General features: G+C 33.3%; 1 protein-coding gene across 5 annotated transcripts in view; it reads right to left on the reverse strand.

The window, feature by feature from the left end:
* Positions 1 to 27,341, reverse strand: part of Ergic2 (ERGIC and golgi 2) — a 37,138-nt gene that overhangs the window by 9,146 nt on the left and 651 nt on the right. Inside the window, exons 2-12 of one of the 5 annotated variants that reach the window (XM_010628977.3) lie at positions 21,771 to 21,832; positions 17,524 to 17,561; positions 17,287 to 17,429; positions 16,039 to 16,147; positions 14,198 to 14,244; positions 12,948 to 13,018; positions 11,053 to 11,093; positions 8,000 to 8,101; positions 7,099 to 7,194; positions 2,827 to 2,882; positions 1,835 to 1,933 (exon numbers count right to left, since the gene is read on the reverse strand). In XM_010628977.3, coding sequence (XP_010627279.1) covers positions 1,835 to 1,933; positions 2,827 to 2,882; positions 7,099 to 7,194; positions 8,000 to 8,101; positions 11,053 to 11,093; positions 12,948 to 13,018; positions 14,198 to 14,244; positions 16,039 to 16,147; positions 17,287 to 17,392 — 727 coding nt within the window. In that variant the 5' untranslated portion in view covers positions 17,393 to 17,429; positions 17,524 to 17,561; positions 21,771 to 21,832. Of the gene's footprint in view, positions 1 to 1,834; positions 1,934 to 2,826; positions 2,883 to 7,098; positions 7,195 to 7,999; positions 8,102 to 11,052; positions 11,094 to 12,947; positions 13,019 to 14,197; positions 14,245 to 16,038; positions 16,148 to 17,286; positions 17,430 to 17,523; positions 17,579 to 18,108; positions 18,151 to 21,770; positions 21,833 to 27,341 lie in introns of those variants that run through there. The other 4 variants (XM_033763520.1, XM_010628974.3, XM_010628976.3 and 1 more) reach the window with 4 other exon arrangements.

Below are 27,341 nucleotides of genomic sequence, written 5' to 3' on the forward strand. Positions count from 1 at the left end.
CAGATTACTTTTACTTAGAGTTGGGTCACCTTATAAATTGAGGAAGGTCTTTAAGTTGTTCTTGAAGTGAGTTGAACTACTTAATCTGTGCTTAGTTTTAGGTGTTTTACAAATCAGTTTTATCAAGTCATAAACAGAGCTGAAAATATTAGGGAAAAAAGGCTCAAGCATAATTTATGAAAAAAGATACAACTGAGAATGGCACCGCATTGCATTAACCAAAGTTGTTCATATGGGTGTAATAATTAGACGAGGAGAGTGTGGAGGTCAAGGAGAATCACAGTACTGTGCACATAGAGCAAACTGCGGAAGTAATAAAAAATGACCAGTGAAGATCAAAGAAATACGAAGGGAAAAATGAAAATCTCTTAAGCTGTGGTCAGAGGATGGCTCAAGATTTGTTTAACTTAAATCAGGAAAATTCTGTTGAAGAGCTTACAAGGCAAGAAAGATAAAAATGCTGAATTTTAGTTTCAAGTCACAGACTGTTCCAAAGGTTGCAGACCTTCCAATCTACACAGCATTAAGGACATGTAGGGCACTAGAATACTTCTGCAGAACATCAAGCAGAGGGTGATCACTTGATGCCTCAGATTTGTAACTATGTTTTTCATTTTGTTTTCCAGGAAGAGGTGCAACAGAACATACAGGAGGAAAAAGAGAACATCTGCTTTAAACTTCTGAGTAACCCACTTACAATTGCCAGGGGTAATTTCATAATATAACTCTTGGTCTCTCTGAATTCAGCATCAGGTGGATTTAACAACAACCTTTTGAAAATTAACCTGTTTATAGTTAGAAGAATGTGTCTATAAAAATTTATAGTTCATACTAGTATTTTCAAGTAAAACTGACCAGTATGTTTTCAAATGAGCATCCTTTAGCCTGTACGGCAGTCAACATAGAATAAACATATACTTAAGATTTCAGACAAGATTATACTGAATAAAGTTTATAATTCACAAGATGTTTTTAATCACACATTTCCAAATTTACTACATAAATTTTCCTTAAGTGAAACATTCTCATGCTAATTCAAAATACTCATGAATGTGAACCAGTATTTGAAGTCAAATATCTTTAATGTATCTAATACTACGCTAAAAAAGAGAATAATAATCCTGACAATAATACATCCACTTAATGAAAATTACACTCATAGCCCTATAGAAGTTAAGAGTTCCTGGGAACTTTGGAAGCTTTAGATATCCTTGATAGCCCATGAGATAGGGTAAGCCACACACTGACTATTTAAGGAGATTGATGGCAATCAAAAATCTTTAGAAAACATGAGAAAGATTACTTGAAACAAAATGTACAAAATAATCCTTTCATATATGAAAGGATTTAACTCTTTAATTGAAGTAGGTTAAAAAAACACAAAAAATGCTATATAACTGTATTAATAATAACTAAGCTACTTTGGAGTAACTCTAGGTTTCTTATGCTTGTAAAATTCTCCAAAGAGGTTTCTAAAACAGTGTTATATGCATTTTAGAAATTGGAACCTAAACAGAATAAGTTTTTCCACAATATTAATACTTTCTTTTAATTCTTTAGTGAATAAAAGCAAATGCAGTTATGCCCTATTAACACATCAACCTTTCATACATTTAGAATATTTACTTAAATTCTATTTCTCTTGCCTATCTTTAATTCTTTTTTATTCTATTCTATAACTTGTTTTTTAACATTCAAATTTCATTCACCATATTTAATTCATCAATCACTTATAGATCACCTTTACAAGGTTAGGAAGATTATTTAAAATATACTAATAATAAGGTTTAGAATTTCCAGCATGTACATCCTAGAGTAATTACTGAATACTTACGATCCATAGCAATTTTTTCAGTTCCATCTAAAGGATTAATAATTCCTGGAACAAGCTCTCCAAAAGACAAATGATCTATTCTGTGAGAAAAGTTGTAAGCTAAAAAGAAAAAAGAAAACCAACTAAGTACAAAAATTATATTATTTAAAACTACATATTATCTATTCTCAAATCTATATTCTGCAGGTATAATACAGTAACTCAATGTGGTAAAAAGATGCATATTAATAAGGAATGTTTGAGAATAAGTAAATTTTTTTTTTTTTTTTTTTTTTTGGTACTAGAGATTGAACTCAGGACCTTGCACTTGCGAGGCAGGTGGTGGAACCACTGAGCTAAGTCCTTGGCCCTGAGAATAAGTAAATTCTCATAAAATGCTGTGTCTCAAACTTTATAATTGCATACAAATTAACTGTTAAGAAATATTACATTTAATCAGACAGCCTTAAAATACATGTTTCCTGATCCCAAACTTCATCTAGACATAGGTCTTGTTAGTACAACTGCAATGATGTTTCTATAACCAAATAATGAAGCTGATCACATATATTTTTAATAAATAGCATTGCTCTGACCAAAATGATTTTTAATAATTTCTTACTCTTTGCTCTACAGATGTAGAAATAAGTCTCATAACAATTATTACACCAAAAATTTTGTATGTGTGGATATGTCCATGTTTAGATTTACAAATTGAAATAAACTTCAAATATATTCTCTCCATCGTCTATAAAAATTAACTGAACTGTTTAAAGAGATATAAATATACCAACCTCCCTAACGCTAACAACATCTACACTAGGAACAAAAGAAATAGAAGGAGCATAAAGATAATGGGAAATGGATTAGTCAATAAATGCAGTATTATATTTTCTTCATTGAATACCTTTTGACACCCTATTTTCCAAGCCCTACCGTGCACCTGCACTAAAGACCCCACTTGTTTTTTCTTTAAGGATATCTACACTAAAAAAACTTTCAAAATTTCTTACAGTCATGGTTGACAAGTGCCGCCAAATGTGCGTGGCCTCGAGGATGTGGAATTGCCCTGGAAAGAGGAGCACAATATTAAAGAAAGAACACTTAAACGTATAAATATCCATCATCAGAAAGTGAATCCTTCCTAAGCTGTACAACCGTGGTGCACACTAATATCTGGCCTATGATGAAGTAGACAAGTCTTATAACCTAAGCAATGAAACAAACTGGGGGTTGCAAATTCTGTCTGTAAAGAGTTACACTGTAAATGTTTTAGGCTTTGTAGGCCAACATTGAAAATCAAAGATATTATACAGTTACTTACATAAAAAGGACACAAATTGTCACAAACTTTTATTGATGAAATTCAAAATAGTAATAATTGAGAACTCCCGTATTAGTATTTTGATGGGAAACTACATTTTGCTTAGTGAAATTTAGAAACAGTGTTCCTATGTCAAAGTTAACTACAAATGTTTATCTGTTAATGGTGATCTGCAATGAAATTTTACATATTTCATCTTTGAAAAACAACCATAAGCACATCTGAACAGTGCATATTAATTGATTAAGAAACATTTTTAAAAGAACATTTAGATTTTTTTCTTAGTATTTGACCTAAGCATGTTGTTATATTCTGGATTAATAACTCTCAATTGCACTGTTAAACAGATTTTGAAACATGGAAATTTTGTTTGCACTTTCATAAAGGTTAGAAAACATTTTTTGGAACTACAGTTTGAGATAAGAACATAAATTCAAATATGAAAATAGAGATCTTGATTCCTATTTTAATTTTCAACAACAAAGCTGTCAACGCATTATAAATAAAGGAAACCACTCAAAATCATTAACATTACTTGTTATAGAAATAGCTTTACCATAAGAAGTTTGGTCTTGCCTTATAATTAATTTTAGGTTAAATTCATTAAGAAACATTAATGTGTTTGAGTGTGCACAAAACTTAATTTTCAAAGCTTTTTAGTGTTTAATGAAAGCAGTAGCTAGTATTTACTCATTCTGAAAAATTTCCATCTTGGCATTAAGCTAAAAAAATAAAATAAAACTCTTGCCACTGCTAAGGCATCAAGCTGCTATGTATTATGTCAAGTTGGAAATGTCAGCCTCTGTTAACTAAAATTCACAGAAATGACAATATTCAAGTTCATGAGACAAAATGTTCACTATTACCATTCAAGATACACAGTAAATTCAAGTACTTTCTGCAAAGTACTGCTGATGATAAATGGTTAACCAAAGACTTTAAAAACTTTTTTACAATTTCATAAGGCTTGAAAATTTATTCACGTAGCCTTTTTCTGCTCCATCAGTTGCAACACATCTTAGCAGACCCCACTTTAGGTTGAATCCTAAAACTGTCCTTAAAAATATTCTTTGTTAAGTGGTCCCATGCAGGCTATTCAGACATAATTCTTTAATAGTTTTAAACTGAGCATAGAGTCCTCCAACAAAAACAGTATTGTTAATATTTACCTAATCATCAGCTTAAGATACACTCTGAGGCCCCTGCCTTTCATTTCAATTGGCCACTGTATCCTCCCAGTCATGTAAGGCCAATTACCTAAAAAATATTATTTCCTCTGAATACACTTCTTCAGCTTCTGCAATCAAACATGATTTCACTGACTTACTAGTACACGGCTTTTCTTATTTGGCTAACCAATTAGAAAACAATTTTGACTGCAACCTTATTTTCATGAAGAAATTCTACTAAATATTTTCTTTTACATTGTTAAAATTTTTCTGACCACTGGTCTTGAGCTGGGTTAGGGAAATACGTTAACATCTAACATGACGTTTACTAAAATTTTATGCAGCAAAGCATCTCCTATAATTGTGTTCAGAAGAAATTATTACCGCAAACTCACTACTAAAAAGAAAATCTACTGTCAAAAGTTTTTCCAGTCCCCACTGACATCATTATTCCAACAGTATTCCCACTAGTTATTTTGATGAATCAAGTTACAAAACTATGTCTGACTTCAATGGTCTCTTGCACTACATGGAAATGTATGTATTCCAAGAGGAACAGAGATCTATTTTAAATTGTACCTTCTTTTCTCTCTTTTTTTGTTAAAACACACTTGGAAATTTATGAAATAATAGTATAAGTAAGCATCTCCCTTTAAAAAACTAAAAACTAAAAATCCAATTAAATTACCCCAGTACAGATAACTGCAGTCCTTTGAAATCTGTAAAAGCTCTATGTAGGGAAGCTATATTCTCATAACTTAGCTATTTCTTTTCTGGCATTTTATATTTTCTATCCCATCAAATAAGAATTCTAGTCCAAGTGATTTTACAGTACAAAACATATTCTGAAAATCGTAGGGGTGGGGGACAGGTATTTTGCTGTAAGAATTATTGAAAAGGGGTTGCTACTGGTATTTGAGAACCAGGGTCAGAGAAACAAATCATCCTGCAAAGACATCAACAGTCTCACAAAAGAGAAATGCTCCACATCTTACTTTCAAGTGCTCTAAAAAATGTTCCTGTACATATGTGAAGACCCTATTTACAATCATATGAATTTAGATCTTAGCTACACTTGTGGCAGTTTCAATATATGCTAAATTTCCTATAAAATTAAGATATTGTTTTCTTCACAGTATTAAAGAGTTGTTCACTATTTCAGATTTTCATCTCATCAACAGAGATTCTATTTATGGTATTTGAGAGGCAATTACATCTGTTTTGGTATGCTAATGCTTCTACATGTAAGTGGCAAGCATTTTTCTATTTCCTTATGTTTTCTAGTGATGCACATACAAGTATTTGTAAATTAAAATACTATTATAAATTGTGTTCTTTTACTCTTATATCACAGTTGGGAAGGGCACTGTGTTTGAGAACTAATATGAAATTTTCAAAATGATCAATACTGAACTTGACAAATCTAAGAACAAAACATTAGTGGTGGGTTTACAGGGTACCTCTAGGTAGATGAGCTATAAACCAAGTGCTTCTCCATTTGGCCTCTTATTGACAGCATAAACTATCACCTGGGGCAAGAAGTAAAACTAGAAAGGGGGACATAACATACAATATTTTGTCAGTTTCCCTCTTGGAGTAGGATACTATTTGTATGTAAAAGTATAACAAATAAAATCTTCTGTATTTCTTTGAGCCGACTATTATTTATTACTCCTACAATTCCAAGGTTCTCAGCAAGACTGAGAATGGGCAGAATGCATCCTGAGAATAGTGACCAAACAACCATCCTAAATTTGCAGGAAGAGTACAACAGGAAAAAAAAATCTGATCTGATCATTGTAACACTGAAATACACTTTTATAAAAGTCTGTTATCTCTTTATAAAAACTCTCCAGCCACGTTTTCTCCTGATTTAGGCCCTTTTCCTCCTCTATATTAAATTCGTATTCTTAAATAATGTTCAGAGGTTTTCGCCAATAAAGTCTCTGCTGACTAGTAGATTAGGTCAAGTACCCTGACACATAATCTCTTATCAACCATAAATCTCCTTTACAGCATCAATATAGTCATATTTAATAATTATTATTTACTGTTAAAGTTTGGATTCTCTTATAGAATGTCAGCATTAAAGGCAAAAGTCCCTCTTCTGTTTTCCACTGTTTTACCCTTAGTATCTAGCCTGCTACTTCACACATGGCAGGTACCCAAACAATGCCTTAGACAATGAAGAACTTTTTAGCTCAGCATTTCCATGTGAAAGAGAGGAAGGGAGGACAGGATGTACTCTATTTATTCATTTTGAAGTTTACCGAGCCTTTATTGACAATTCCTTTGCTACAAATAAAGATTGGTATGATAGGATATTTTTCCTTCACTTGTCCCTGAATTAACTTTATTCCAGATCCTGCTAATTTCTAACTACATCAAAATCCTTATCTAGAATATGCCAGGCCCTGCCTTTTGTTGAGAACTACCAAGAGGCTAAACACAACTAGGCGAAACAGAAACTAGTAACACACCAACAAGGCAAATTAATGAAATGTCTACTTGGCCCTAACCAACTACTAAAACTTAGCAAAGAGTAAGTCTTAATATTTGCCCAGACTTCATCTACTTTAACTTGTAAAATATGACACGACTGCCTTATGTGTGCTTTAAGTTAGTGTTCACGTCTGTCCTGAGCTGAAGTGCCAAACATCAATCTGAAGATACAAATACACAATATCTTAGCAGGCCTTTAGTAGTTACCTATAATATTATCTGATCAAAAACTTACTTTTAACTAAGAGCAATCTTGTCTAAAGCATTTTCAGTAAGAAACAAGAACATACTTGCCCACAGTTATATGAAAATTCCCAGCAACTTTATTAACATAGAGGTGACCACGAATTCTGCACGCATCTGGAGACTGTGATGAATCATCCTCCCTATTAAAATAAGATATTTTAAATTACTTAAAACATTGTCAATATACCTACAATTTTGTTGTGAAAAAACTACATGAGAAAGATAGGGGGAGTCCCTAAACATAAATTTTTAGGTAATATCCTAAATGTGAAAACTAGTGTAGCAGTTTCCTGGGACCTATATAGTTATAAAATCATACATTAAAAAAAATGGAAATTACCTAATTTTTACATATGTGCTATATTTACATAAATCTAATATTCTGTGGTTCTTCAAATCTAACCAGAGGACTAACTCCAATGACAGAAGGAAAATTAAAACAAAATATGCTTTCTTCATCTATTTCTGGTAATGCAGGAGGAAGGACAGGATGGGAATAAAATGGAGGTAAGAAAAGGGCATGCTGTCTGAGTTTAAAAAATGATGACATTTTCCAAGGAAACGTAAAATCTACATTTTTAAAGTATCATCTTCGTATTTGTAACATTTCCAAATATCAGTTATTCTAACCTATAAAAGAGAAGAAAATTCTTAACCAAAAGTTATACCATATATCCTCATAATAAATGCAACCAATTTGGTCTTAAAACATAGTGTTAATTTATTTGAAGGCATACCACACACATAAATTAAATGAAAATGAAATAATACAATTGTGGCAGCCCCAATCAAATTTATTAGCTATAAATTTAAGAGTAAAAGGCACAGGTATCATGCAGAATGATTCTATTTCCTCTAAAATGCAAAAAACTAAACCAACACTAAACTACATCAAATTCATAGTACACAGAGAAAGCAGCCACATATTTAAAATCTACCACTCACCTTGGTGGAAGTGCTGTTGATGCACTTTTAAAAGCACTTTTAAAAATCACATCTTGAAGTGAATGTTCTTCTTGAAGCCTACTTTGAATCAGCTGCAGCATCCTAAGTTCAATAAAAAAAAATTTAAGTAAGCCCCATACTTTACTGAGCCTTGATGGACTTGCAGTGCTAGATTACACAATGAGCAGCTCATTCTCCTGACAAAATCAGCCACAGGACACTTACCATCACCTAACGGCCCCATTCTCAAGGGAATTAAACTCTTTTCTACGACAAGACCACTCTAAAATACTATACTCTTCCTATAATTTTAAAAAGAGTAAAAACACATAGAATATAGGATTACAGAAAGAATTTGAAAAAGTTACATTTTAATTTTATGTTATTAAATACTGTTGTATCTAAAATCATCCGTTCAAACTCAGCAAGTATAAAAATTACACATATAGGGAAGAAGGGAGAGAGGGAGGAATAGGTGGGACAAGAAATTTTTAAGGCAGTAAAACTGTTCTTCATAGCACTGCAGTAGTGGATAGATGCATTACACAGATATCAGTTCACAGAATGAGTAAGAACAGTGAGCCTGATGCAAACTCTGGACTTTTGGTAATGATGTGTCAGTGCAGGTTCATTAATAATAGTTAATAGGACAGTCTGTCTCAAGAAGCTGATAAAACGGGGTTTATATGGGAATTCCCTACTCTCTCCTGATGTGAACCTATAACTACTCCAAAAAAAGGCTACACACACACACACACACACACACACACACACACACACACACACACAAATATATGCACTGGGAGAAAATTACACACAAACACATGGACTTTAGGAATGCAAATATAAATCTGGAATACTCCATATTATACCATAATGATAAAATAAGCATTATCTAGAAATGCAAATGGGAGATAAAATATTTTTGCACCATTCTGGCAAACAGACCTATGTAAATTAATGTCATAGTTATCGTATACACTTAGTTTGGAATAAATCTTAAATCTGGACATTAAAAGCAGAAACATCAGGTCCAGGGTTTAAATTTTTCAATAAAAAGAAAATCTGGATCTTAAATATTTTAAGAAAGTAGAATACCAACTGAGATAAAATTTAAATCTCTTAGCAAATTCTAAAAGTGAAGAGCATCTTGATATGTACATTGTTCACAAAGGTTTCTCTAGGTTATTTATGAACTATTAAAGAGTATTTGTTTAGAAGTAGAACATGATAACTCAAGAAGCTTTAAGAAGCCACATCTCATCTTCAGATTTTAAGATTTAAATACTTAAAATCTTTGGATCTAAGCCCAGCAGAAATAGAAAGCTTTTCCTATTTATGTCTTGTATTTTCAGAGTTCAACTTGTGATGCCAGGCAGTGGTCATAGTCTGATAACACCAAAGTGTGTGTGTGTGTGTGTGTGTGTGTGTGTGTGTGTGTGTGTGTGTATAACTTCTGCCTGGAATGTGTCAAACAATATGAGAATCTATATCCCTAACAGGAAGGTATGTAGAAAATTCAAACGTGAAGGAAAACTTTGGTCACCTTAACAAAAGCATGCACTTTCTGCTCCTACATATTACTAGCCTTGAATACTGAACACAAAATTCCAGATTAAAGTAGAGGCTTCACCTTAGTATTTCTGGATCAGAGTACAGTATTTCCTTCCTGGATGGCTTTCTACTACAAATGCTAGAAGTATCGGGATACCTAATATTCATTTCTTTTGTACAATCACAATCAATTTCTACTTTCATATTAAAATTCTCATACATGGTGAAGTTGGAAATTAAAGTGCATTTACCCTTAAAATGTAACTGAGGACTAGAAAACAAAATGGCTAAAAATAAATTTTTGTAATAATCTTTAATTAGGTAATGCCTTTTTAAGTGCAGAACACAGCCCAGGAACTAAAGGGGGGGGGAGTAAGAAAAGTACATACAATAAAGGACACATTTCTTAAATATACAAAAGGTTCTTAAAAGGTATGAAAATAAACCAACCAAGAACATGACCAGGTAAAGTAGTTTCAGAAAGAAAGGAGAAAGCAAGCAAGCAAGTAAGCGAGCACGAGACAGAGAAAAGAAAAAGCAGTGAGGAAAAGAATTCACAAAGATAATCCTTTTATTCATAAAGAAATGCAAATAAAAACAAGTACAATACCAATTTTCACCCATCAAACTGGGAAAAAAAAATTTTAAGTCTGGTTATATTTATTTTTAGTGAGATTACACAGAAAGAAGCCCCCTCATAGTTTTGAAGTATTATATAAGGAAAACACTATTTTGGGAGGCTATACAGTGTTATATATATCAAATGTTAAGTTTTTTCACAAAGAGAAATTTCATTTCTGGAAAATGTTTACATACACATTAACACACACACAAAATAAACCAGACTTGGGAATGTTTACTGAGCATGATTTTTTTTGGGGGGGTGGTACAGGGGATGGAACTCAGGCCCTTGTGCCTTATGAGGCAGGTGGCAGAAGCTCTGAGCTAAATCCCCGGCCCCTGAGTATCATTTTTATACACTATAGTCTACCCACCGAATGGACTTGAAGATACCATGTTAGGTGGAAAAAAGCAAGTTACAGAACAAATGTATGGAATGTTCTCATTTGTATTATGAAAAATAAAAGATAAGCATATTTGTAAACACAGAAATTATTTATGTAGAGAAAATTTCTAGAAAGCTACATAAGAAACTTATCTTTAGCTATTACTACCAATCATAATCAGGTACTAGTTTCCAGAATGAGAGTCTTTTATTTTTCTATTATATCCTTTCTACTCAAATTGAATTTTAAGCAATGTTCACATTACTTTTTGAATTAAATTTCAAATACAAAATTTATTTATGATTTAAAGTACATTATAAAAAAGATTATGCACAAATTTCCTAAGATCTGTCAGTCTTTAAATTGTTAAAGGGTAACATTATATACTAAATTCTGCTAATAATTTATGCAGAGAAATATCAATCTATAGCTAGGTTCTATCAGAAAAAAACATGATCTAGATTTCAAAAGACAATAATACTTTCTCATTACCTCTGCCACTCTTTTTGCTGTGGTGAAAGATCAAATATTGCCTGAAATAAAAGAAAACAATCACTAGCACTGCTAAATTCTCTTAACTTTCACATCATGATTTTTAAAAATTTTCTTGGAGCAGGAAAAAAATGTATAGTATTACTAAAAACAATCATTCAGGACTTAATCTTCTGTAAATCAAACTATAAAATTTTAATGTAATAGTTTATTGAAAATAACATCAAATTTTACTAATAAAAATATTCTGACAGTTGTCTATTTAAAGAAATAGATGCAAGTTGCAATCTACCATATATACAAAATGATATTTTAGGAGTTCAAACCAGTTAAAATCAAATGATACTAACACAAAACACAATTACTTGAAAAAACAAAAAAAACACAATGGCTTGGAGGAAAAAAAAGAATTCAGATTATGTGTAAAAGTCAAGCATCAAAAGCCCATATTCTTGCTGGGCAGCAATGAGGAATTCTACCCTCAGCCAAACCTATATTTACAGGAAAAACTGGTTACTCCATGACAGACATAGGAAGTCATGCTGATGTCCAGGAAAATTACACCAAATATTCTTGCTGAAAAAGAAATCTCCAAAGTCCCTACATAAAATAATAAAAATAAACTAAAAATGGTAGAAATTAAAAGCACTAAAATAATGTGACACTTGAATATTTTTTCTTAAAATAGTATTAAATGTCCTGCAAATGTTAAAATGTCTAATAATAATTGTCTGGGTTCACATTTACAGATAACAACAGTTTAGTATGTAGTTTGGTACCTGAATTTGTAAGGCACCTAACTTCATATAAAATTACTATAAAATCAATTTTGTGAGAAAATAGAAGTCAGAAAGAGAGGGTTAGGGCGGCAACAATAAAGTTACTTTTTCTATAGGAATTTCTATTTTAAAAGTGTTTACCAAAGTGGGGTGGGGAGGTGTATACAGAAATACATACATGTGTATAATATGTATAGATACACATACACACACACACACACACACACACATATATATATGTTAAAAGCTATAATTAATTCAGTAATCAAAAGTGACTAAGGGTTTCCTTTTATTTCCTCAAACCCACAAATGTAATACTTCTATTCTTCCCCTACCAACTCAAGTCATCATTTTGTAATCCTGCTTAATGAACACCTCACAGGCACCAATGAGAAGCAAAAGAACTCAAGAATGCATGTGTAAACATAAGCACCACAATACCAACCAAAAGTTAGCATATCAGAGCAGCTGGGGCCTCATGCTCATTCTCAAGTTTCTTTAGAACTAATTCTGATGAGATCTTGCTATTACTTTACCTGCCCTGTGATGTGACCATGCTTTCTGACAATCACTTATGTATGTATAGCTTGTGCTTTGAAGATAATAAAAGAATATCAGTAATTCATAAACTTTCAGAGATGTAAAGGAGGGAAAAAGCAGTAGATGCCTATGACATTTCTCTCAGATATTGCTTCATTCTTACAAGATAAATCCAGCTCAAATATTTTTAACAGACTTAAGTTTCCAAAACAACAGAAAAAATAGGAAATTTCAACACTATGGCAATTAAAAGGTAGAAGAAAACTATAACAAAGTTATAAAACAGCCACAATGAATGCAATCATTATGTACAGCACATGTACTAATAATTTGATAAAAGTCTATAAAACATATTTTAGAGACTCAACCAAAATGTTAATAGTATCAAATCTTTACATTAGATGTAACTTTTGTCTTACCCTCCACCTAAATTTTGCACAACGAATATGGATTATTTTTGAAATAATAAAAAAGTTACCTAAAAAAAGTAACTCAGACAAAACCAAAGGCAAATAACAAAACTATCTACAAGACTACAATTCTTCAGAGCATACAGTTCAAAAATCGTGAACTTACTGGTTCATATACTAGACCATCTGCAGATGCAACCATTGTTTCTGCTAAATCCAATACATCTGCTCCAACATCTGCATTAAAAAAAAATAAGAATATATTCTAGCTTAGAGCCAAACTGTATCTGACATAAACAAATTAAAACGACTAACAGAAAATTTACAAAGTATGTAGTCTTACTTTCCTCTTCCACTTATCTGTTCGAAAGTTAAAGGAGAAGCATTACACAGCTTTGATGGATCTTATTCCAAGATTTAATAATGCTTTTTCTATTTTTTTTTCTCAGAAAATCAGACGCGAAATTTCATTTTAAAAAGCATGAACTGAACTAAATTAAAAAGCTTTGCAAAAAGTGGCAAGAATTTAATAATTGAACAAAATATTAATTACAAGAATTTTAGAGATTAAAAAACCTTTATAGTAAAGGTACTGATGGCTTCAAAAAATCAAATAGGACATTTTATTCTGAAAAGTCTAAAATTTTAATGGTATTCAAACACTCAAGGCAAAATATGACAATCAATTTAAGCACCAACTCAAAATTTAGATATAAAATATTTCCTTATCTCTTAAAAATCACTAAGGAAAAATGGAAAGAAAAAAATACGTATTTAAGGTGTTCTGAAAACTCTTAATCTCTTAACTGCAAAACCATTTCACACCAAAAAACCTTGCCTAATAAGTTCTTAGTCTCTATTTTTGAAGCAGTTACTTAAAAGATATTGTCCATGCAAATGGATCCTCATTCTTGACAGCAGTATTGATTCAAATATAATCTACATAACACACTGGCATTTTTTCATTTGTAGCAAAATAATCAAGTGAAGCTAGTGAGGAAATGAGAAAAAGGTAGCTTGTCACTTCATTTAAAAAGAACTAGATCTGTATGGTAAGACATAAGAGCAAAAGTATAGTAAAGGGTGATAAAGTGAAATAAGGTATGTTTGCCGAATGTGGGTGGAAAACAGTACTCCAAAAAGAAAAAAAAGAATATCCTCAAACTACAACTCTGACAAGATTTTTCTTCAATTTTATTTTAGTTACATGTACTAATGTGAAAGCTAAATCTCTTTCTTATGGAAAGAAATTTAAGGAATATAAACCACAGCGAAATAATTTACATTATTAAATAAAAATTTTAAATATTATAAAGGAAAAATAAAGTTAAAATTCTACTTTTGGCTTTTAATTTTATTGGCATCTCTTTGAACCCTAAAATACACACAGATTCATTAAGATGAACGTGTACTTACATTGACACTTCATGGCAACAGTGATATCTATGTTGATTCTCAATTTACTAAAAGGCATAAAAAGTAAACATCAGAGTCTGTCAATCAGCAAAGCATGAGGAACAGACATCAACTGAGAAATGAGAAACTTGGATTTCAAGCAGAATGTACCAGTTCGAATTTGGATCGCATATTTTATGGCTTAAAACAAAGGCACATTTAAAAGCAGAGCTTCATTTTGTGATTATTCCAAAATCCTTTCTGATATCAGATTTTTAATAGTTACCTTTAATTTCATAATAGTTACTCTAGAGTCAAAAACACTTGGCAGCTGAGAAAAAAGTCTTAATTTGTTTATATAAAGTTTGGATAGATTCTCCCTTTAAGCATGTAAAACTCTCAAAATCAAGAATTAGGAATTACAAGTTTCCTGTCATCAATATAATGATGCTACATGCCTTAGTAATATTATCTTCTTTATACTGTGGAGCCATAAGATTGGAAGACTTTAGTTTTTCAAGCAATCCAGTCTTTAGGGCAGTGTAAATGCCTGGTGAAAGATCATTCAACCACTAAGATAACATACTGGAAAATGGGTCTGTGTAACTCAGGGTAAACACAGCCACATTTTAACAAAAAGAAATCTGATGCTTCAATCTTGCATGCTTTTTAAAAGATTCAACCAATGCTTTGTTTTTAACTGATTAGTTCAAATAAAATTAAGTTTCAAATACCAGAATTAAGTACTATAAGTAGCAGAATGGGTACAACTAAACTAAATCCTGTATTTCCTATTGAAACTTTTTTATGTTTTACCCACAGCTACATTTAAATACTGGCCAATTTAATTGTCATAAACACCACAAGAAAGATACTATCTTTAGTACTTTCATTTTACAAAACAGGAAACTGAAACAGGCAGACTTAAAAATTTAGTAGAGTCCCTAAAGTCATGTAGTTAGTACATTGCAGAACCAAAATTTGATTCAAGAATTAAATGTTTCTTCCTATGTAGTGCAATTTTAATATTAAGAACCTATTTTCTGCTACCTTTTAAAAAATCCATATAAATGAGTACATGTTAAGTATATCTTATCCCCTAATGTGCTTTATTTTCAAAAAATTTAGACTTAAAACTACTTCTATCAAAATTTATCTTACGGGGCTGGGGATTTAGCTCAGTGGTTCCACTGCCTGACTCGCAAGCACAAGGTCCAGAGTTCGATCTCTGGTACAAAACAAAAAAAACTTTAAATTATACTTCATAAAAATCAAGTTATAAGTGTATGTAATATATCTTTACACCACCTACTTTTTCAACTCACAGATCAGTGAGGTATTTCAAAACCTAGAATAAACAGTTTCAAACAATTTCTACAACGTACAATGGCTAAGGAAATACATGTTTTCCAAACTCATTTTTAAAAAGTGCACATTAAATAAGATAACTTGTTATAGAATTTTACCAGAATTTAAATGATTTTAAAATGTTTCACCTAACACATGTAGTTAAAGAGAATCTTTCAGGACTATTTCTTCAGAACTAAAATAAACCAAGTATAAAAAGGCAGATTTTGGGGGAAAAAAAAAAGTATGCTATTTTTAAAACAACTCGAATCTAAAAGTATTTCCAAGAAAAAAATATGAGAAAATGAAAAAATGGAAATAAAGTGTTTGTAAATGGGGAGGGGAGGGGGTGAAGAGAGGGCAGGGACAAGGGGAAAAAATGAGAACCAAGACCTGTCATGTAGAGGTACAAGATCCCAATAATGAATGTAACTGTACTGCATGCCTAAAATGTACCAATAAACTCAATTTAAAAAATAAATAAATAAAAGTATTTCCAGAAGAAAAAAAGTTACCTAGAAAAATCCTTGTCTACTTCATATTCATACTTCATCCACGTGTCTTGATATACTGAGAATTCCATTATTGTTAATAAAGCCATAGTGGTAAATGCTATTAGAGAAACTTGAGAAACACAATAAAAAATTAAAATAAATGTAAAAAAGAAAATATCTTAAGTGAGAATATAACAAGCAAAAAGTAATAACTGCCATTTGAATCACTGTAAAAGGTTTTTCTACAGAATGCTTCATAGATTTTTTTTTCTAAAACAGCTTAAAAATGAAATTTTAATGAAAACAAATATGAACACAAACATCTGTAAATTGAGAAAGCATTTTATTTCTTCAATTTTAAGGGTATCTTTCACTAATACATCTGCCAAAATGAATAAAAGACCAAACAGGAAAAAACTATCATACATTATGAGAAAATATACTTAACATGGGTTGTACAACAAGAACTTATGCTATTATTAATAAGAAGCTTAACTCTAGGGATTAGAAGTGTTAATAATTTTATCTAATAAAATGTAGACTTTATACAAAATTTTATTTTATTAACCTTTCATGGGGAAAGATAAAACAGTACTACTTTTAGTCATATACTTTCCTATATATTACATTATTTATTTAACAAATATTTCCATTTGTACCTACCAACACTCTAAAGATTATATATAGTAACTTATTTGACACAGTAACCCTAAAAAGTAAATATGAATACCCTGATTTCATGGAAGAAGAAACTAAGGCAGACTGATTTGAGTAACTTCCTCTTCATGGAAGGACTAGAGATGATATGTAAATTCAGACAGTCTAAAGTCTGCATCTAAAGTCTAACTTTTTCACTATTACCTCACAGTACTTCTCAACAGTAATGTAAAATTTAATAAATATTAAATAATGTTTATACTGATTTACTCTTAACCAAAATAGTAATGAGGTAGTGTCAACATCATTATATAACTTCTAACTTCAATTTCATTTGTATATAAAAACTCTTGCTAGTATGATTTCAAATAAGCAGAGCACCAAAGCAGTAAAACTGCATTAACATCTTAATAAACACTAACTGCACTAGTGGCACTCGGTTGGTAATAAAATCAGAGCAAACAATGACATAAGGACAGACAGACTAACTACAAAGTTACTGTACAGTTCACTGTGGGTTCCTCCTCGTGGCCACAGTTCTATATGGGCCGCATTTCTGCAAACTCAGAAGCTACACTCACTGTGGGAATTTTAATTTTAACTAAAACTCACCTGTACCCCCACTGGCCGAGGTCTCCACATAGCTTTGAGGAACCTTAGGAAAGGCATCCAACTCTTTCACCAAATTTAAGGTTTTCTTCCGATTCAGTCGCCTCATCTTCAGGAAAACCTTCCCCCTCCTTCATAGAGTCACGCTGAGAAATGAATGAATAAATGAACTCAGCCAACTGGCAAATTGCCTTAGAACAAGGTAGTGTCCTCCTCCCTCCTAGAAGAGTTAACACTCACCCACACCGCTCCGTTCCTCAACTCCACCCTGACAGAAACTGGTAGTGAAAAGAGACTTAAAAACACATTCAATAGCAAAATTAAAAGGTCTAAAATGATTCAAACATTCAGAATATTTTAATAAACAGATGTTATTAAATTGACAAATATATAAAAAGAATAATTTCTAATAATGGATAATGAAATAAAATAGGCATCCTCATACATTGTTAACAATACAAATATTCACTACTCCTCTTTTGACTTAAGTAAATTCTTCCTTAGAAATGTATCATAAGACAAAAATTTGTTATGAACAAAAATTTGATGGGCTGGGGATTTAGCTCAGTGGTTCTGCACCTGCCTGGCAAGCACAAGGACCCAAGTTAGATCCCTGATTTTAAAAAAAAAACTGATGATGAGGATAGTTCTCATGTTATTTTTTTAAAGAAATACTGACAATACAAAAAAAAACCCAGGGAATCCAACATACAAGTTATGGTGAAACAATAGGTCTTAATCTGTGTAACCACTGAATATCATATTTATTATTTGATCATGTAAGAAAATACTCATGACATATCATCCTGGCATGGCGGCACACACCTGTAATCTCAGCACTCAGGAGGCTGAGGCAAGAGGATTACTGCAAGTTCAAGGCCAGCCTGGGCTAGTGAGTTCAAGACCAGCTGAGACCCTGGCTCAAATAAAAAGAAAAGAAAAGATTCAAAGGCCTTACGGGTACTAATTCTATGAGAAACAAGGAAAATAACAAGAAAAGAAACAAACAATTCTATATATAAAAATATCAAAAGTAAACCATGGGAAAATGTTTATTTTACATAATTTTGGCCTTTACACATCATTTTTGATAACACAATATTATTTAAAAATTAACTGTTATTCTTTCTGATCAGTAAACCAACCCCATTTAAAATGTAAGGCTGTGGCAGCATACAACTAATTCCAACACTCTGGGAGCTGAAGCAGGAGGATCACAAATTCAAGTTCAACTGGCAACTTAGCAAATTAAGACTCTTACTCAACTTAAAAAATAAAAAGTGCTGGAGATGTAGCTCAGTGTGAAGGCCTTGCATTCAATCCTCAGTACAGGAAGAAAATAAAAAAAAAGACCAAACAAATGATAATTGAATTCTTATATTTCTGCAATTTTAACAGTATAGTTGTTCAACTGGTAGTTAATGCAAACAGTCCAAAATAAAAAAATCTACAACACCTGAAATACTTATGGTTCAAAGCACTTCCAGACAAGGGATGTTCAACCTGTACAACACTCCTGCTTTTCGCTCTACCTCTAAGACTTTGTCCTTTGCATGCTCATCTCCCTCCCAGGTTCAGCACTAGACCCTCTTCCCAACCCCTACTCTCTCCCCTGTCTTCTCCCATTCCTTCAGGTTCCATCTACATAGAGATTCCTACCAAATCTTTACTGTCAGCCCAAATCTCTCTTTAGATGTATCTCCATTCTCTCATTTACATTTTCATTTAGACATTTCAAAGATGATTCAGACTTAACAAACCCCAAAAACAATATTTCATCCTATTAAAACTATTCCTCCTCCTATATCACCAAGACATTTCAAAGCTGATTCAGACTCAACCAGTCCCCCAAACAAGTACTTCACCCTATTAAAAACTGCTCCTCCTCCTCCTGCATCCCCCATCTTAATGATTAAAACCATGTCCCCAACTGCAAAGCCACAAACATGGGTTACATCCTTCGACTTTTTCTTAATTTCTCACGAGCAAGTCCCCTCTTCTTCAGCATCCAAAAAGAAGTCCTTTATCCGACCAAGGCTTAACTGCCAAAATCTATAGCTGCATGTTTCAAAAGCCTCTTATCTTGAACCCAATTCACTCTCTATGTTCCTATGAATTATCGATTCACTATGTTCCTACGAATTATCTTTTTAATACATAAACCTGGAATTTTTTTAAACTCCTTGAATAAATCCCATTGCACTTACAAGTACAGAGACTCTATCAGAGCATATTTCTGAAAGTCCTTCAAGCCCAAGTTCTGCTTACCTTTCTTCAAACCCAATACCTCAGTCTACATTGCAGCCTGAAAATTACTTTAAATATGTTGCATTCTCTGCCAGAAAGTCTCTATAACTACCCCCACCTCTCATTTAATTAATTCTACTTTCTCTTCCAGTTCCAGTCTTGAGGAGGAAAACAGTCTGTAACCCTCAAAATCTACGTGCTCTAGAACACTGGACCTTTATCACACTACCTATAGCTGCTGATTTCATTTCCTTTTTCTCCACCAGTTTGTTAGGGCAGGAATCATATCTAACTTGATCTCTGTAGTTCCATTATTGGCACAAAGGTATTGAGTACATATTTATAAGGGAAGGAAGAAAATCTTCCCAGAAACACTCACAGTACCACAGATTTCAAATCACAATAAAGTGCCACATGTAGTTAAGAAAATATATAAAACATTCACGAGGCAGATTTTCCTGTTTTGCTCACTACAGCAATCCCAGCACCTAGAACAGCGGCTGAAAACAGTTTCTACAGCACTGTTCAGTAGATGTAAAAATCAGAGTTTCTACAGTACTGCTCAGCAAATGTAGAAAACAGTGCATTCTACTTCCAAAAGTTTCTAAACGCATTTTCATAAACTTTATAAATGCTTCCTTTAAAATTATATAAATATAAAAATATGGCCAGTAGCTAACTAGCTTTTATAAACACTTTAAGACAGTGATGGCGAACCTTTTAGAGATGAGTGCCCGAACTGCAACCCATAACTTACTCACTGCAAGATGCTGATGCTGCAATTAAACCTACATACTTAGGTCTTAGTTTAGAAAAAAAATCATACATTAATATCTTTTGTAATAAAAGAAAAACACAATAACATGCATGCCACAGGTCCATCACCACTGCTCTGAAACTACACACTCCTCAAAAGTCCCGCTTCCTCCATCCCCGTGCTCCATGACTGTCATTCTAGAATGAAGTACCTACCACTGTAATCATCCTGTCCCATTCTTAAAGGCTCACTAACTTCCAAGAGATTTGTTCTAAGATAACACAATACAAAGCCACCATTTAGACATAAGTTATTCAAAAACTTCTAGTGTTTCTAAAACCAATACCTCTACCCATTCTCTTTATGAAACCTGACCTCCTGGAGGGAATTCCCTTCCAATCCTGACTTTATTTCTAAGATTCACAAGGCAAAAAAGCAGTGTTTCATCATACTTCTCAGCCATCTTTTCTGTTTCTTCTGCTAATAATAGTTAACACACAGACAAAGCAATTATTAGTACAGCTAACTTTCATGTCAAAGAACCCTATATTTTGGGGTTTTTGTTTTTGTTTTTGTTTTGGCGACAGGGTCTCACTATGTAGTCCCAGCTGGCCTCAAATTCATGGCAATCCCCTGAGGTTACAGACGTGTGCCATCACACCCAGCATTTATGGATTAATTCTCTTTATATTCTATGAAGCAGATACTACTTTTATTCCCATTTAGAGATGAGAAAAATTAATTCCCTTTATATTCCATGAAGCACATACTTTTATTCCCATTTAGAGATGAGGAAACAAGGCACAAAACAGTGAAATTAATTTTCCTCAGGGCCACAGACCTGGTGAAGAATTCGGATTTGATCCCAGGTTGCCTGATTCTAAAAATCTATGCACACTGTACCATCAAACTGTAGTACACACTGAACCTCACTTCAGGACCTGTGGCCATCTTCCACTAACATCTGATGCATCTTTAACTTCCTTAATTACTTCAGTACCTGGATCATCAATATTTGGATGTTCCTCCTCTTCCCTGTTCTATCATCGCCCTTTGAACTCAAGATCCTATGGTATTCATTCATACTAAAATCTTTTTGCCACATAGCTTAATAGTTCTTCTATTCCACTAACTTCCATCTTAATTCTATGCTCACAGGAGCAGTACTAAGTCTTGTCTCCTCTCATCCCTCAAAAACTGCTACACATAGAAAATCCCAAACATCATTTTCCCCTCTAAATGAAAACAACTATCATTCAAGCTCTTCATGTTCACCAGAATTCTCAAACCTTGAGCCCCTCCCAATTAACCAATTCCATTGCTCCCACACCCATTCTATTTGGTTTTTTTGCACAGTTTGGTCAGCAAAATTTTTTAAAATGCACTTATTTAGAAATACCAAGGGTCAATGCTTCCTAGAAGACCAATCTCTACCTAAATGAAAAACGTGAGGACATGGTAGGAAATATTTTTTAAAACTTACCAATTTAAAAATCCATCTTCTATCCTGAGATTCCTTTCTTATTTGTATCAAAATGTCCTTTCCTTTATGAGATGATAAAAGTAATAATAGGTTTTTAATAATCAAGCTTTTTAAGTGCGTTGTTTTCAAATAGCCTTAGCAAAATCAAAAATTGTAATTCTATGTTAGTCCTCAAACCCAGGCCCTTCCTGGTATTTTTTCTATACACTTTTCCAGATTGGTCCATAAAATCTAATTTTAGGGGTTCCTGTACCCAACTCCTTACTTATTCCGTGACAATTACCAGTAGCACTTCTGTTTCTTTACCATCGGTCCTAAACCGCCCAGGAAGTCACCAGAAATCCCTAAGGCCAACCAAGACTTTGAATAACTAGATAAGACATAAGAAACCCCTTTCAAACAAGAAAAACACAGACATTATCAACAGTGTAAGTAATGTCCTGCATGCACCCTGTATTTCATCACTGCATTCATTTGAATGAGACTACCAAATGCTTTGCCAAATTAAACATAGAATTCATGAATTTTTTACAATCTGCTCAATTAAGCTTAAAACCAAAAAAGGACAATTTATCACCCAAGTTTTACCAGTTAACTTCTATTTATAATATATATTTCATGAAGAGAAATATTTAATTAGTTAACACATATGGCCATGTTGTGGAACTGTGTCCTCCACAAAATATGCTGAAGTCCTAACCCCTGGCATCTGTGAGTGGGTCTTCTTTAGAAGTATCTTGGTGTTTACAAATACAATTCAGATGAAATCATACTGCATCAGGGTGATTCAAATTCTAAAGACTGGTGCCCTGAAAGATGATGATGTGAAGACAAGAAGACACATAGGGAAATGCTAGATGAAGACAGAGGTTAGGTGGATGCATCCAGCAGAACTGCCAAGGAACTAGGAAGAGAAAGGAAGGATTCTTTTCCAGAGCCTCGGGGGTGAGCAAGGCCCAACCACCACCTTGATTTCAAACTTCTCACCTCCAATAATTTGACAGAATAAATGCTTGATGTTTTGAGCCTCCCAATTATGATAATTGTTAAGGCAGCCTCAAAAAACTAATATATGCCATTAATTAAAATGAGTTAGGAGATAAGTACTATTCAGGCCATAATGCAACTTGAGAAATGAAAGTAAAACCACAAACTATAAATACAAATTACTTACCTATGCAGCATTAGAACACTACCATAAAAACCACTTTGTAAAATAGCTTATAACGCAGGTGTGGTGGCACACACATTAATGCCAGCACCCAGGAAGCTGAAACAGGAGGATCATCATGAATCTGAGGCCAGCCAGAAGTACATAATGAGAACCTGCCCATCGCCCCCGAAAAAAGCAAAACAAAAATAGCTTAGTTGTAGAGGTCTCTTCCTGTGTTATGGTGCCAAGGTTCTGGTCCTGAGTGCACTGCTGAGATCAGCCCCAGCTGGCTAGACCATTTTACTCGATGCCTTGCACCAACTGTAAGTTTTGTGGAAAGGACCATGGGGATACCCTGAAGCTACTTAATGGAGGTAGTGATCTTTGAGGATGTGACTGTGAACTAAACTGTGGTGCAGTGGCCTCTGCTGAATCCATCCCAGAGGAAGCTCTACAGAGATGTGATGGCAGAAACCTTTAGAAACATGTCTGTTATAGGAAGAAATTAAAGTGAGCAGAAAGTTGAACACGAGTGCAAATGGTGGAGAAGAAATCTAAGTGAAGAAATAGTGAAATGTTGCCAATATAAATTATGGCATCAAAATAGAGAAATGTCTGTGGATTCCAGATGTGAAACTGAAACCACCTGCTTCAAAATCAGCTGAAAGTCTTATCGAAAGCCCAAAATGATTGGTTGTTTATTACTAATTGCACCCATCAGAGCTCAAAATGCACTCAGATCACATGAGTATCAGGGATTTGAAGAAAAGCAGTCTATGTAATGCACACAGAGGCCTGCGGTGATTTCCAGTCCCTTCAAAAGCATGCACATTCAAAACCTGGAGAGAAACGCTGTTTGTAAGCCAGGTGGGAAAGCATTTAGCACACAGAAGGATTGTCAGACACGTGAAAGAATTTACACTGAGGAGAAACCCTATGTATGTAAGCAATGCCTGAAGGCTTTCAGGCAACAGTTATTGTAAAGTCCATGAAACTATTCACACTGGAAAGAAACCCTATGTATGCAATCGATGTGGGAAAGCTTTCAGCAGAGGCAGTAACTGCCAAATACATGAAAGAATTCACACTGCAGAAAAGCCCTATGTATGTAGGCAATGTGGGAAAGCTTTCAGCCAACAGACTCATTGTAAAATACATGAAATACAGTGCGGAAAAGTTTTAATGCACATAGTTATCATAAAATACATGAAAGAATTCATATTGGAGAGAAACTCTATATATGTAAGCAGAGTGGGAAAGCATTCAGTACACCCAACTATTGTCAAAAACATGAAAGAATGCACACTGGACAGAAACTCTATAGTATATGCAAGCAATATAGGAAAGCTTTCACCAGGGACAGTTCCTTTTGCAAACATAAGAAGACAGTGGAGTGAAACCCCTGGAAATGTGAGCAATGTGTTCAACAATTAATTTGCAAGGTTCATTGTGTAGACGTATGTGAACTTATACTGCACAGAAAATATGTATGTAAGCAATATATGAGAAAATATGTAAGAAAATATGTATGAAAGCAAAAACTTTCAGCTCACATGAAAAAAACAAAAAACCCGCACTAGGGTGATGTTTGTCATCAATGTGGAAAAGCCTTCAGTTGCTTCTATAATCAACATTTTAAATTGTCACAGAGGAAATAAACTGTAAATTTATACTCATGCTTACAAAGACATGAGAGGACTTATAGTGGCGAGAAGCCTGTTCTAAAAAATATGGGAAATTTTTCATTACATATGTGAGAAAAGTCATAAGGAAGAAAAATCTGACCACACGTGAGCAATGTTGGAAAGGTTTTATTTTTCCCAATGCATTCAAATAAGTGAAAGTATTCACATGGGAGCGAAACTACATGCATGTTATTGATGTGGGAAATCCTGAAGTTCTTCCAGTTACCTTCAAACACATGAAGGATCTCTCACCATACAGAATTCCTATGTAGATTATATGAGAAAGCTTTTGGTTATTCCCATAACTCCAGAAAACATGAACAAACACTGAAAATAAGTATAAATATAAAATATGAGAATTCTTAAATGAGAACCAAGACCTGTCATGTAAAGGTACATGATCCCAATAACGAATGCAACTGTACTATATACCTAAAATGTACCAATAAACTCAATTTTTAAAAAATATGAGAATTCTTCACTTTTACATGATCTTTAATGGAAGCATGACATTGTAGAGTGGAGAAATTTACTTCAATGTACATTTCATGAAAACATCTCCAGTCATTTTGGTTTTATTTGTATACAAAAGAACACAGTATAGTGAAACACCATGAATGTAAGAGATGAACACAAGTCTTCAGTAGGCCTACATGTAAGAACACCTATTGGGTCAAATCTCTGTGAATGTACAAAGTTCTCAATTACTGCTCATTTTCAAAAATTTTTTAATGTATCTCAGGTACAAGAAATTCTTACAAGCATAAAATTTTAATGTCAGTTGTTTGTAACTCCTAAATACACACAATAAAAGGAGATACTGTAAAGTATAAAAATATCTTAGTCTCACTTAACACTGAATATACCCAAAAAATGTACTTCTTTAGTTTAAAATTTGGACCTCTTTGTAAGACTTAAATGCTGTGTTTGAAAAGTTGTTTGCTCCAAAACAATTCAAGTAAACCTAGTAACTTTCTCAGCGATAAAAGATTTGGAAACCAAGTGAGACGGTGTAAATGGAGTGCTGCAATTAGAAAAAAAAAAGAAATGGATTGTCTAGGCACCAATTCTATAACAAATGTGGAAAGACCCCCAACCTCTCAGGATCCTTTATATAATTTTATTTCAAAAGTGGGGAAGGGAACATAATGACTACTCATAGTTTTTAATGAGTATAAAAATGAAATTTGCGTTCATTTACTAAATATTTATTTTCTAAGTAAATTAATTAATAATTATCTGTTTTCTCATTCCAACAAAGGTAAAGATCTGTAAGGTATTTAATATTCAGTGGTAAAGTATCTGAGGTTAGTTGATAATCTCATAGAGTAAGGAGGGATATTCGCTAAAAGATAGCTAAGAGAAAAAGATTGTAGAGTCACAGCAATAAAATAATCTGGAAGTGACTGGGTATAATTCCTCAAAGGATGACTTGACTATAGTAGCTACTCAAGAAAACTGCATAAAATTAAAGTAAGGAATTACAAGGAACATAGCATGAAGGAAAAAGGTCAGTGATGCATAAAATATATGTAAAATAGAATGAATATTCTCAAAAGCAAGATCCTGGATTAACGAAGAACCTAGAGACACAAAACTAACCTCGACAGCAACAAGACTAGAGGGAGAGGGAGAAAGGAAGCATTTGCACTTTAATAAGAAAGGATAACAGCAATTGGAACCAAGAGTTCAAGGACATATTAACTAAACACTATGCAGAATGTTTACTCAATTTGGAGGATTAGAAAGAAATTATCTATCTTCTTCGGTCTCTATTTTGACTAACATGTGCAACTATAGAAGTTAGAAAATGGAAATTAAAAAAAATATATAAAGCTAATTAAGTGATGACTGTGTGACAAACAGGTTTCAAACGCTTTGTATGTTTTCATTTAATTCTATAACCTGATGAGTCAGGTATTAGTACATTACTATTTCCATTTTACTGGTGAAGAAGTTAAGGCAAGAGAAGTTGCAGAATTAAAATAAATAATGGAAAATTATCAAATAAAATTTGTAGCAGGCATAGACAAAGTAACTTTTTCTCTGTATGGAAGAATGAACCCAGAGCGTTCACATTGACTACATCCCCAGCCCCACATCCCTATCCCTTTTTAATTTTTAGTTTGAATCAGTCTTGCTAAGTCGCTAAATTGCCCGAACTTGTAATACTGCTGGCCTCAGCCTGAGTACTGGGAATACAAGCATGCGCCACCATTCCCGACTAAGTAACTTCTATTAAAGATGAATTTCATTATTCCCCCCGAAAAAGGAAATTTCCGGAGAGTTTTTCCTTTTTGTTGTTCCAGTTCCAGAATAGGCCTGATTTCCTTTGAGAGCTCTTACAAACGATATTTACAATATTCGGCTGCGTACTAAAATTTACTATCAAAAAGAGAGACTTTTTCTTGTCCCGTCCTCCCCCACACATACAAAAACAAAATTTGTTTTGCCTCTAAGAGAACTGGAATAATTACATTCACTTCAACAAACCTGCCAGGCTTATTTCTTTACGTCTGTATCCCAGAGTTCAAGATACCAGGTAACACAAGTAATTGAAATAGTGGAACTACAGCTTCAATGACGAACCCTTGTTTTAACTGTATCTTATCCGTTTCTGAAGGCCGGCCTTACAACATTTTAACAGATGTAACTTTGCCTCCTGTCTGGAGGGCACTAGCCGCTCAGTACAGAAGTTAGGCGGACCTGTCTTCTGGAGCAATGATTTTACCA

Source organism: Fukomys damarensis, unplaced genomic scaffold (assembly GCF_012274545.1).
Source record: "Fukomys damarensis isolate Sample0158 unplaced genomic scaffold, DMR_v1.0_HiC HiC_scaffold_15, whole genome shotgun sequence".
NCBI classification, from domain to species: Eukaryota; Metazoa; Chordata; class Mammalia; order Rodentia; family Bathyergidae; genus Fukomys; species Fukomys damarensis.